Source organism: Microcebus murinus, chromosome 29 (genome assembly GCF_040939455.1).
Source record: "Microcebus murinus isolate Inina chromosome 29, M.murinus_Inina_mat1.0, whole genome shotgun sequence".
NCBI lineage: Eukaryota > Metazoa > Chordata > Mammalia > Primates > Cheirogaleidae > Microcebus > Microcebus murinus.
Window position 1 is genome coordinate 10,773,601 of NC_134132.1, and position 11,624 is coordinate 10,785,224.

The 11,624-nt window shown below is 42.7% G+C and overlaps 2 protein-coding genes across 2 annotated transcripts; both read left to right on the forward strand.

Moving 5' to 3' along the window:
• The first annotated feature begins 5,662 nt into the window (after positions 1-5,662).
• Positions 5,663-8,280, forward strand: PYURF (PIGY upstream open reading frame). The gene is made up of 2 exons (XM_012774051.3): positions 5,663-5,979; positions 8,139-8,280. Exons 1-2 carry the CDS (start codon positions 5,777-5,779, stop codon positions 8,278-8,280), a joined length of 345 nt encoding a protein of 114 aa, XP_012629505.2. The 5' UTR covers positions 5,663-5,776.
• A 97-nt stretch (positions 8,281-8,377) lies between these two features.
• PIGY (phosphatidylinositol glycan anchor biosynthesis class Y) lies at positions 8,378-9,114 on the forward strand. The gene has a single exon (XM_075998773.1). The coding sequence runs from the start codon at positions 8,378-8,380 to the stop codon at positions 8,591-8,593; it is 216 nt and encodes a 71-aa protein (XP_075854888.1). The 3' UTR covers positions 8,594-9,114.
• The last annotated feature ends 2,510 nt before the right edge of the window (positions 9,115-11,624 follow it).

Below are 11,624 nucleotides of genomic sequence, written 5' to 3' on the forward strand. Positions count from 1 at the left end.
AAAAGAAATAAAAAAGGTCAGAGCAGAACTAAATGAAATGGAAAACAACAAAACAATACAAAGGATCAATGAAACAAAAAGTTGGTTCTTTGAAAAAATAAACAAAATTGATAGACCTCTTGCTAGATTACCCAGAAATAGAAGAGAAAGGACCCAAATAAGCTCGATCAGAAATAAAAAAGGAGATATTACAACTGATACCATAGAAATACAAAATATCATCCTTGAATACTATGAAAATTTATATGCACATAAACTAGAAAACATAGAGGAAATGGACAAATTTCTGGAAACATATGCCCTCCCAAGACTCAATCAGGAAGAAACAGAACTCCTAAACAGACCAATAATGAGCAGTTAGATCAAAGCTGTAATAAAAAATCTCCCAAGCAAAGCACTGGATCAGCTGGATTCACAGCTGAATTCTACCAGACTACCAGACCTACAAAGAAGAGCTGGTACTCATACTACAGAAATTAATCCAAAATATTAAGAAGGAAGGAATCCTCCCCAACTCATTCTATGAAGCCAGTATCACCTTGATACCAAATCCAGGAAAGGATACAACAAGAAAGAAAACTACAGACCAATATCCCTATGAATATAGATGCAAAAATCCTCAACAAAATACTAGCAAACTGTTTTCAACAGCACATCAAAAAATAATAATAATAATCCACCATGACCAGGTGGACCTCATCCCAGGGATGCAAGGATGGTTCAACATATGAAATTCAATAAATTTGACTCCTTACATAAATGGAAGCAAAAACAAAGATCATATGATCATTTTAATAGATGCCAAAAAAGCATTCAACAAAATTCAGCACCCTTTCATGATAATAACTCTCAAAAAACTAGGCACAAAAGGAACATATCTCACAATTATAAAAGCCATATATGACAAGCTCACAGCCTACATCATACTGAATGGGGAAAAGTAGAAAGCATTCCCCCTAAGAACTAGAACAAAACAAGTGTACCCACTGTCACCACTTCTATTCAACATAGCCAGAGCAATCAGACAAGAGAAAGAAATAAAGTGTATCTGAATCAGGAAAAAGGAGGTCAAACTATCGCTTTGTGCTGACAGTATGATCTTGTGTGCTGACAGTATGATCTAGAAAATCCCAAAGACTCCACCAAGAGACTCCTGGAATTGATAAATTCGGCGAAGTCTCAGATTACAAAATCAACGTACACAAATTAGTAGCATTTCTATATACCAATAACTATCAAGCTGAGAGTCAAATCAAAGACTCAATACCATTCACAATAGCTCCAAAGAAACTAAAAATCTTAGGAATGTACTTAACCAAAGAGGTCAAGGATTTCTACAAAGAGAACTATGAAACACCGATGAAAGAAATTGCAGATTACACAAACAAATGGAAAAATACGTCATGGTCCTGGATAGGCAGAATCAACATTATTAAAATGTCCATAGTGCCCAAGCTGATTTGCAGATTCAATGCAATCCTCATCAAAATGCCAATGTCATAGTTCACAGATCTAAAAAAATAATTATATGCTTCCTTTTTCTTTTTGAGACAGAGTCTCGCTTTGTTACCCAGGCTAGAGTGAGTGCCTAGCTCACAGCAACATCAAACTCCTGGGCTCAAGCAATCCTTCTGCCTCAGCCTCCCGAGTAGCTGGGACTATAGGCATGTGCCACCATGCCTGGCTAATTTTTTCTATATATATTAGTTGGCCAATTAATTTCTTTGTATTTATAGTAGAGACAGGGTCTCGCTCTTGCTCAGGCTGGTTTCGAACTCCTGACCTCGAGCAATCCACCCGCCTCGGCCTCCCAGAGTGCTAGGATTATAGGCCTGAGCCACCGCACCCAGACTCTATGCTTCCTTTTGAACCAAAAAAAGAGTCTGAATAGCCAAAACAATCTTAAGCAAAAGGAACAAATCTGGAGGCACCACATCACCAGACTTCAAAGTATACTATTAATACAAGGCCATAGTAATAAAAACAGCATGGTACTGACACAAAAATAGAGAAATAGACCAATGGAACAGAGTAGAGAACCCAGATATAAAACCATCTACCCATGACCAACTGATCTTTGACAAACCAGACAGCAACATACTCTGGGAAAAAGAAGCCCTACTAAATAAATGGAGCTGGGAAAATTGGATTACCATATGCAGATGAATGAAACAGCACGGCTATATCTCAACACTTACAAAAATTAATTCAAGGTAGATAAAAGACTTAGGAATTTTTGCAATTTTTATGAAGCCATAAAAATTCAAAAAAATGCAGGAAAAACTCTCTGGACATCGGTCTATGCAAAGAATTTATGACTAGGACCCCCAGAGGCAATTACGGCGACCATAAAAATAACATTCTTTAAATGTGTAACCTGTGCTAGCCGCTGTGCTGTTTAACTTATATTATTTAGTGCTCTGCTTAAACACTGTCAGGTAGATACTGTTATTATCCCATTTTACAGGTGAGTAGATTGAGGTGGAGAGTTTAAGTAACTTCTCCAAGGTCACACAGGCTAATACTGTATCGGAGCCCAGACCCATCAAGTTATTTACTTGTGCACAAGCCTGTGTGCCAGGGAAGGTCAAAGTCATGCAAATGGTAAAAAGAGACTAACTTCTGAAAGATCAATTCCAGTCCCATGATTCTATCCTGTCACCTACATTTAGCTTAGTATACTACATGCAGAAATGAGTTGTAGTCTTTAATTACTGAGGGCTGTTCAGAGACATTTTGCTTTGATATTTTGCAACTTAATATGTGTATGGTTGGATAAATATAGTCACACACTCAGACGTTCCTTAAATATTGGTTATCGACTTTTTTGTGTTATTAATTCAAGGATGTTTTAAATACTTTGCTGTTACTCTCCATTCTTCCCCTAAACTAACATAAAAGTAAACTGATCTGCCTCAAACCTTCGGTGTGCAGGCAAACTGAAACTAATTTATTTATAACTGGTTAGAAAACCCAGTTGATAGGGATCTGTCAGCCAGTCTAGCTAATGAAGCTGGCCTTATGCATGGGTGCTTGTCCCAACCTCACAGGGGCAAAGGGCTGGGCCCACTCAGAGCTGGCAGAAGTCAAGCTCTGCTCCCCCATGCCTCACTGACACGTTTCCTATAGCTCACCCTCCCTTGAGCCCATAGTATCAACTAACTTCAACTGAAAAATTAATTCCTGCTACTCTCCAAGTAGGAAATAGTGTGAAAGTAAAGAAGAATTTCCTTTTTAGTGTCACATACACTACACAAGCCTTTAGAAATCTTTTGAGCAGGCAGGGCACGGTGGCTCACAACTGTAACCCTAGCACTCTGGGATGCCAAGGGGGGCAGATTGCTCGAGGTCAGGAGTTCGAAACCAGCCTGAGCAAGAGCAAGACCCCATCTCTACTATAACTAGAAAGAAATTAATTGGCCAACTAAAAATATATAGAAAAAACGAGCCAGGTATGGTGGCACATGTCTGTAGTCCCAGCTACTGGGGAGGCTGAGGCAGAAAGATTGCTTGAGCCTAGCAGTTTGAGGTTGCTGTGAGCAAGGCTGACACCATGGCACTCACTCTAGCCTGGGCAACAAAGTGAGAATCTGTCTCAAAAAAAAAAAAAGAAATCTTTTGAGTATGAGTGAACAAAGAACATCAAATAATGTAGTGGTTTTTTAAAAAAATAGGATGGACAAATAAAATTAAAATTTCTCAATTTATTTTTACATTCCCAAATGAAAGAGAAGTTTGAAAATATAAAAATGTATCTGTATATCCTTCACTCCCACCCCCTACCTCCTGGGAACTCAAAGTGTGAACCGATAAAGCCCATTGATGCAAAAAAAAAGTTCAATATTCAGCAAAACAAAGGGAAAAACTGATCACTAACATGGAATCTTTGAGTATATTGATCTGGGAAGAAGACATGAAAGAAATATAAGAATAGATAACGTTAATTGAATATTAATTTGTGCCAGGTACTTTTCTAAATGTTCTTTGCATGTACTATCACGTTGAATCCCCTGCCTTGAGGGGAATACTCAAGGCAGGTTACAACTATTAATCTTATATAGATAAAGAAAAGGAGCAGTTAGGTCATTTGCTGCAGTCATCCAGCTAGTAAACTGTGCACATGAGAAAGTTTGAGGACCCCTGGTATATATCGTCCATTTGACTTACTGGACATCGCCTGATCAGTTATTTAGACTCCTTGAGGCCTCTAAGCTCATTTATAGAAGTAAATCAGTTGTGCTTTGTTACACAAATGAATTCACTATGTCCCGGTGTCATGGGAGAAGAATCTAAATATCTTGAAGGGTAAGAAACCTATTCTTTTCAGGTTACTAAAATTTTTGTCAGGTTACTAAAATTTTTGTAATGAGGAAACAAAAAGCACCAAACAAGTGTGAACTAAAGTAAAATTTTAAGGCTCACCCCCCAAGACCTCCAGCCGGCTAACTGAATGGACCCCCTTTTGGCAAAAGGAATATCCTAAAACTAAACTACCTGCCAGGAGGAAGGAGGTCAGACATGACTTATCGTGCCCCCCTCCCTTCTTGGGGACATCCTTTGTAACCCATTAACAGGCCTAAGAGTATGCAAGACACACCTGCAGGTCCTCAATTCACACAACAAATCTGGTGGTTTATCTCTGACAACAGCTCCTTATGTTAAAACATTCCAGACCTTTACACAAAGCTTCATGTCTTTAACCAATTCCAAGCCAAAGAATCTTTAAATCCACCTATAACCTGTAACCTCCCCGCTTGGAGACGGCCCACTTTTTTGGGCCAAACCAATATAGGCCCCCCACATATTGACTGAGGACTTTACCTGTAGCCCCTGTCTCCCTGAAATGTACAAAACCAAACTGTGCCCCAGCCACTGGCCAGGCTGCTTGCTCAAGGCTTCTTGGGTGTGGCTCTGGGTCATGGTCCTCAGAGTAAATCTCTCTAAAACTACTTTATAGAGGCCTGGCACGATGGCTCACGCCTGTCATCCTAGCTCTCTGGGAGGCTGAGGTGGGCGGATTGCTCAGGGTCAGGAGTTCGAGACCAGCCTGAGCAAGAGCGAGACCCCGTCTCTACTATAAATAGGAAGAAATTAATTGGCCAACTAATATATATAGTAAAAATTAGCCGGGCATGGTGGCGCATGCCTGTAGTCCCAGCTACTCAGGAGGCTGAGGCAGGAGGATCGCTTGAGCCCAGGAGACTGAGGTGAGCGAGGCTGACGCCATGGCACTCACTGTAGCACGGGCAACAAAGTGAGACTCTGTCTCAAACAATAAATAAATAAAATTACAGAGTTTGGCTTTTTATTTCCCGTTCACACAAGGTTACAGAAACTATGGTAAAGATTTCCATTAAACAAATGAACACTTTTCACACACCCAGTATGACTGTGTTTGAAACCTCGCTAAGGAGAGAACCAGGTAGGTCCAAGCTTAACGCTGTGCGACTCTGAGGCGCGGCCACCGGCTACCTGGCATCCCCGCGACAGGCCCAAGGTGCCCGGCGTGGTCTGCGGTCCTGCGAGCGCGGCGGGGCCCACTCACCACAGGCCTCCGGCTGGGGGCAGCACTGCTAGCCACCGAGCCGCGCCCGGAACCAAAGCAGTCGGGCCCGGAGCACGCCCGGAACGAAAGCGCCGGCCCCCGCCCACTCCGGGGACAGCGTTTCCTGGAGCACCGGGGGGCGGGGCTTCGCGCGCGGGGAGCCGGGAGCGGGAAGCTCGGCCCCGGCCGGCGGAGGGGACGGCGCCAGGCGCGGCGGCCGGCGGCCAGACCATGCTGAGCGGAGCCCGCGGCAAGCTCGCCTTGGCGCTGCGGGGCACGCGCGCGCCGGCGTCCGCGGTCGCGCGTAGGGGCCTTCACGCGTCGGGGCCGCGGCCCTCGGCAGACCGGAGCGGGAAGGCCGAAGCGCCGCCCCGCGCCTTCGACCCGGCGCTGCTGGAGGTCCTGGTGTGCCCGCTGTCCAAGAAGCCGCTCAGGTGGTTCGCGGCGGCGGCTCCCCTGCGCGGGCTCCCGGGACGGGTGGGACAGGTGGACCGCGCGGCCTCCCGGTGGGGGGTGGGGTGCGGTGAGGGGGGACAGGTGGACCGCGCGGCCTCCCGGTGGGGGGTGGGGTGCGGTGAGGGGGGACAGGTGGACCGCGCGGCCTCCCGGTTGGGGGGTGGGGTGCGGTGAGGGGGGACAGGTGGACCGCGCGGCTTCCAGGTTGGGGGGTGGGGTGCGGTGAGGGGGGACAGGTGGACCACGCGGCCTCCCGGTGGGGGTGAGGGGTTGAGGTGAGGGGGGACAGGTGGACCGCGCGGCCTCCCGGTTGGGGTGAGGGGTTGAGGTGAGGGGGGACAGGTGGACCGCGCGGCCTCCCGGTGGGGGGTGGGGTGCGGTGAGGGGGGACAGGTGGACCGCGCGCCCTCTCCCAGCCCAGCCGGTGGGGGGTCCTTTCGCGTCACCGGTCCCCCCGCTGCCGTTTTCCCGCGGGCGCCGGTCGGGCCGTCCTGTCGGGGCCGCAGGACGCCCCGGGGAGCCGAACCCCACAACTCCCAAGTGAGATCGCCGGCCCGCAGCAGTGCATCGAGGCGTTTTGGGGGGTAACCCCACTGGCTGGCTGCACATTACAACCACGGGGGGACCTTTCTAAAAACGCCAAATCGCGGACCCAATGCGAATGTTTTGGGGTGAGACCTGAACGTTTGTATTATTTATTTTCTTATTTATTTATTTAGAGACAGAGTCTCACTCTGTTGCCCGGGCTAGAGTGAGTGCCGTGGCGTCAGCCTCGCTCACAGCAACCTCCAACTCCTGGGCTCAAGCGATCTTCCTGCCTCAGCCTCCCAAGTAGCTGGGACTACAGGCACAAGCCACCATGCCCGGCTAATTTTTTTCTATATATATTAGTTGGCCAATTAATTTCTTTCTATTTTTAGTAGAGACGGGATCTTGCTCAGGCTGGTTTCAAACTCCTGACCTTGAGTGATCCACCCTCCTTGGCCTCCCAGAGTGCTAGGATTACAGGCCACCGTGCTGGCCTTTCTTTTCTTTTTTTAGAAACAGGGTCTCTCCGTGCTGCCCAGGCTGGCCTTGAACTACCCGTGTCAGCCTCCTGAGGAGTTGGTACTTACAGGCGTAGCTGTCCTGCCTCCACCAGGCTCATTTGTATTTTCTTAAAAGGTCCCCAAATGATTCTAATGTTCAGCCGGGTTTGTGAGCCATTGGGATTCAGGACAAGTCCAGAGTATTCAGGTTGTTAAGATGATGAAAAATAACTGCAGTGGCCTCCAGATTCTTGTGAAAGTGCCAGTGTACAAGTGACACCCGACAGTGTCCAGCGTTTGAGCTTCGCGAGCTGCCTATTGGCTCTTGGCTGTGGGCCAGCAGGTTTTTGTAAAAGCCTTTGTAACCTTTAACCTAGTTCTTGGGAAAAGCAGCTCGAGGGTTCCAGACTACTAAAACTGAATATGGACACTGATACTGGATTACAAATCGCATAAACAACAACACCAAAATATTATCAGTGGTTATCTTTGGATTGTAGATTGCTAGCAATTTTAATTTTCATATTTCTCTTTTTGTTTTCGTCCCATAATGAACATATTATTCAACTTTCTTAAACAGTGAAATTACCATTTGATTTGCCTTTTAGCTAATTATATAACTAGCTCATGGCAGACTCACTGCTTTCCAAAGTTTCCTCATTTCTGCTGTGTCTCATCCTTTTCAGTGATTTCCTTCTAATGAATCAGTTAAGTTTCCCTATTTAGTATTTATTCTAAAACTAGGAAGTTGATTTTCCTCTAGTTTTTGTTGCAGTAGTAAATAAAAATAACAGGATGGTTTTGGGGTTGACTAAAATAATGAAGGAATATTTGGATAAAATACCTTTTCCGGATCTTTTCGGACTGGTATGAAAAAAAAATTAAGGAATAATTTGTGAATAGGGGGAAAAAAGAATCAGAGAAGCTAACTAAAATGGGAATAGATTCTAAGGGAAATGGTTGCATTAGCTATTGCTGCTTTTAGGATTAAAGACTATTCTGGAATTAACTCTATGTCAAAAATTCAATAGATGGTGTTATAAAAAATTAAGGTCTTCCAGACATCTTGTTTTCCACAATTCATCTTGGGTTTTTTTTTTCCTCCCCAGATATGAAGCATCAACAAATGAACTGATTAATGAAGAGCTGGGAATAGCCTATCCAATCATTGACGGGATTCCTAATATGATACCACAAGCAGCTAGGATGACACATCAAAGTAAGAAGCAAGAAGAAATGGAGCAGCACTAGCTCATAATTTAAAAAAGAAAAACACAACAACAACTAAATTTTCTTAATACTGTATACCTTTTAAAGTAGGGTGGCGGGTAATAAGTGGAAGAGAAAAATGTTTCTCTCTCTTCCTACGTTGACTGTTCTTATTCCACTGGTCTCTTTAGCAGGACTGTTTTACTCAGCCTCTGTGGAAGAAAACTTCCCACAGGGCTGCACTAGCACAAGCAGCCTTTGTTTTTACAGTCTGCTCTTGCCGATTACCATACCAGTGTATGTGTTCTTCCACCTTTGGACTTGGATGGGTATTAAACTCTTCAGGCATAATTAATGCAACCAGAGCCAAGATGGTATATATATATACATATATATATATATATATTCATGATATGTCTTGGACATCTATCTCTGAAAGCTCAGCTAGGTGGAAATACTGGAGACCCATTTAGTTTGCAGGAAAGATGCTTTGCCTTGCTTATGTGAGGCTTAGGACCACGGGAGGCTTACGCTGCACAAGCTTCTCTTGTTATACTCTTGTTCTGCCCTTGTTTTTTTGAAGGTTCTGACTTATAACTGCTGTATCAGAAGAAACATTTCGACAAAGTGTCTTGTTAGAGATTAACACCCCCCCAGTCATCATCTGATGACTGTTTCTTATCCTTTCATCTAAAAGTTAGTCATCTGAAATTTTGTTTGTTTGTATAGCTTTCAAGGTATTTGGTGAAGTCACACATGACAGATGACTGAAATAATTCCAAAGCAGCTATGTTGAAATGGTTATAGAGAAATGCATTTGCACTAATGTGATATAAGACCATACAATAAAATGGAAATTTTATGTACTTACAAAAATTCTGAGCTTGTAAAATTACCTTCATTTCTTTGGCTTCAAATGCTTATGTTAATAATGTAGCAAGATCTTGATGTTTTCCCATAAAAAACAAACCAGTTTGGAGTAGTCTTTTTTTTTTTTCCACAAGAAAGTGGTACTAAAGGAAAATATAAAAATGTTCTAAGTTAAAAATATAGGCTATGGTTAGAAAGGCACTTAATTTCCAAAATGGAATCATTTCCCAGGAAAATGGATACTGTTGGTGAGTAGGGGCGTGGATGGGAAGATCTACATATAGCTGATTGTGTCCTGTAGAACTTAGAGCCATGTTTTGAGCCACATTTCAGTTTATTTTCCTGCTTTAGGCAGGAGACCTAATAATCACTACTAAGGGATTAAGCATTCAGCACATTAACAGCTCCTGATTTTCCAGAACTTTCAATAAGACTGATCAAGTATGGTACAATATTTCTGAAGTATAGCATAAATGTTTCAGTAACCCTAAAGAAACCCAAGAATTATAAAAATATTTTAGCAGAAACTTGTGATTCTTACCTAAGAAACAGTGATTCTTACCTATGAAAAGAAAATTAAAACACATTAGATGTATTTTCTGTTGCATTAGTTCAACATACACTGTACACAAATCACATTTTAAAATCACTCTGTGGCAATATACAAATAACTTGGAAGACTGGAGGTTCCTGACCACTTCTTTAACAGTTTTTTCTTCATTTCTTGAAAATTCGTTTTTTTTAAGTAACCCTAAAGCCATTCTTATTGTTTAAAGTACCATATGCTTTATTCTAGCACTTAACCTTGTGCTGTAATAGCCTGGTTTTTGTCTCTTGTCTACACAGTAAACTCCTGTTCATTTTTTTTATCCGACACCTAGCACCAAGCGAGCAATCGATAAGCCCTTCCTGAGTGAACACGTGGCTCTGATAAGTCTTACAACTTTAGCCAAGTTACTTAACCATCTCTGAGACTAATCTCTAGGGCTAAAAATCCGTCTTTTATAAACTTGTGAGGATCAAATAAAGTTTTATATGTGAAGGTACTTTGTAAAGAACTGAGTGATACTGATTTTTAGAATGGCAGTTTGAGGAGCTCAGTGGACCCATGCACCAAGGAAACAAGCTAATTGAAAATTATAAACAAAACAACTAAAGTTTCTGGAAATCGTAAGGGGGCATACAGCTCATTAAATGAAAAAATGCTCAAGGACTGGTAAGAACGGGAAGTTTGTGGCATTTGACCAACCATTTCTTTCCTCCTCAACTCAGAGTAATGGCTTTTCCCAGAGGGTGCAAGCCAAGAATATGTGGATCACTCTTCCCCATCTCTTAGTGAGGGTTAGTGTATCTCATGGGGCTGAGTAGCCACCAGGATAGTAAAGGTAATTATGTCCTTATAAAAGACAGTATAAATGCATATTTCTTCTGTAACTGATTTGCAAAGCAATTGTAAAAAATATGTATACGATTGTATTTTGGTGCCTATGACATACAACATTGGGTATTAACATCACGAAGGAAATAAATGTGAGCAAAGCTGTATCTGGAGTAAGGAAGTGACACCAGATGGCAACTTGAATTCATAGGCATACATGAAGAGAACCAGAAAAGGTAAAAAAGAAGGTTAATATAACTAATGCTATACGTATATACTTGCTCTCCTTTGTCAGTTTAAGAGACATCAAATTATGTAAAATATAAAGTATCAGTGGGTTTATAACAAATAGCTGCAATATTCATAATAATAGCACAGAAAGGGAAGAAGGAATAGAACTATATAAAGGTAATATTTCTAGATCTCCATGACATTTTTATAAACAGATCTGCAGGGTTTTTTGGGTTTTTTTTATTTTTATTTTTTTAGAGACAGAGTCTCACTTTGTTGCCCAGGCTAGAGTGAGTACTGTGGCGTCAGCCTAGCTCACAGCAACCTCAAACTCCTGGGCTCAAGAGATCTCCTGCCTCAGCCTCCCAAGTAGCTGGGACTACAGGCATGTGCCACCATGCCCAGCTAATTTTTTCTATATATATTTTTAGTTGGTCAATTAATTTCTATTTTTTTTTCTTTTTTAGTAGAGACAGGGTCTCGCTCTTGCTCAGGCTGGTTTAGAACTCCTGACCTTGAGCAATCCGCCCGCCTCGGCCTCCCAGAGTGCTAGGATTACAGGCGTGAGCCACCGCGCCCGGCCTATCTGCAGTTTTAAAAGACCTCTTAGGCCTTCATATAACTGCTGGTCAGAATATAAAATGCTATAGCTTCCTTGGAAGACAGTTGGCAGTCCCTTAAAAGGTTAAACTGAATTACCATGTGACCCAGCAATTCTACTAGCTATAAACTCAAAGAGAAATGAAAACTATGCAAAAAAAATTTGTGCACAAATGTTCATAGCAGCATCGTTCATAACAGCCAAAAAGTACAACCAACCAAAATGTCCATCAACTCACGAATGGATAGGTAAAATGTGATATGAGGATAATGATCAAATATTTGGCAATAAAAAAGAATGAAGTAC

Coding starts and splice junctions, on each gene's coding strand:
- PIGY (XM_075998773.1), top strand. CDS start 8,378: ATGTTTCTCTCTCTTCCTACGTTGACTGTTCTTATTCCACTGGTCTCT.
- PYURF (XM_012774051.3), top strand. CDS start 5,777: ATGCTGAGCGGAGCCCGCGGCAAGCTCGCCTTGGCGCTGCGGGGCACG. Junction 5,980..8,138: donor CTGTCCAAGAAGCCGCTCAG/GTGGTTCGCGGC, acceptor TTTCCTCCCCAG/ATATGAAGCATCAACAAATG.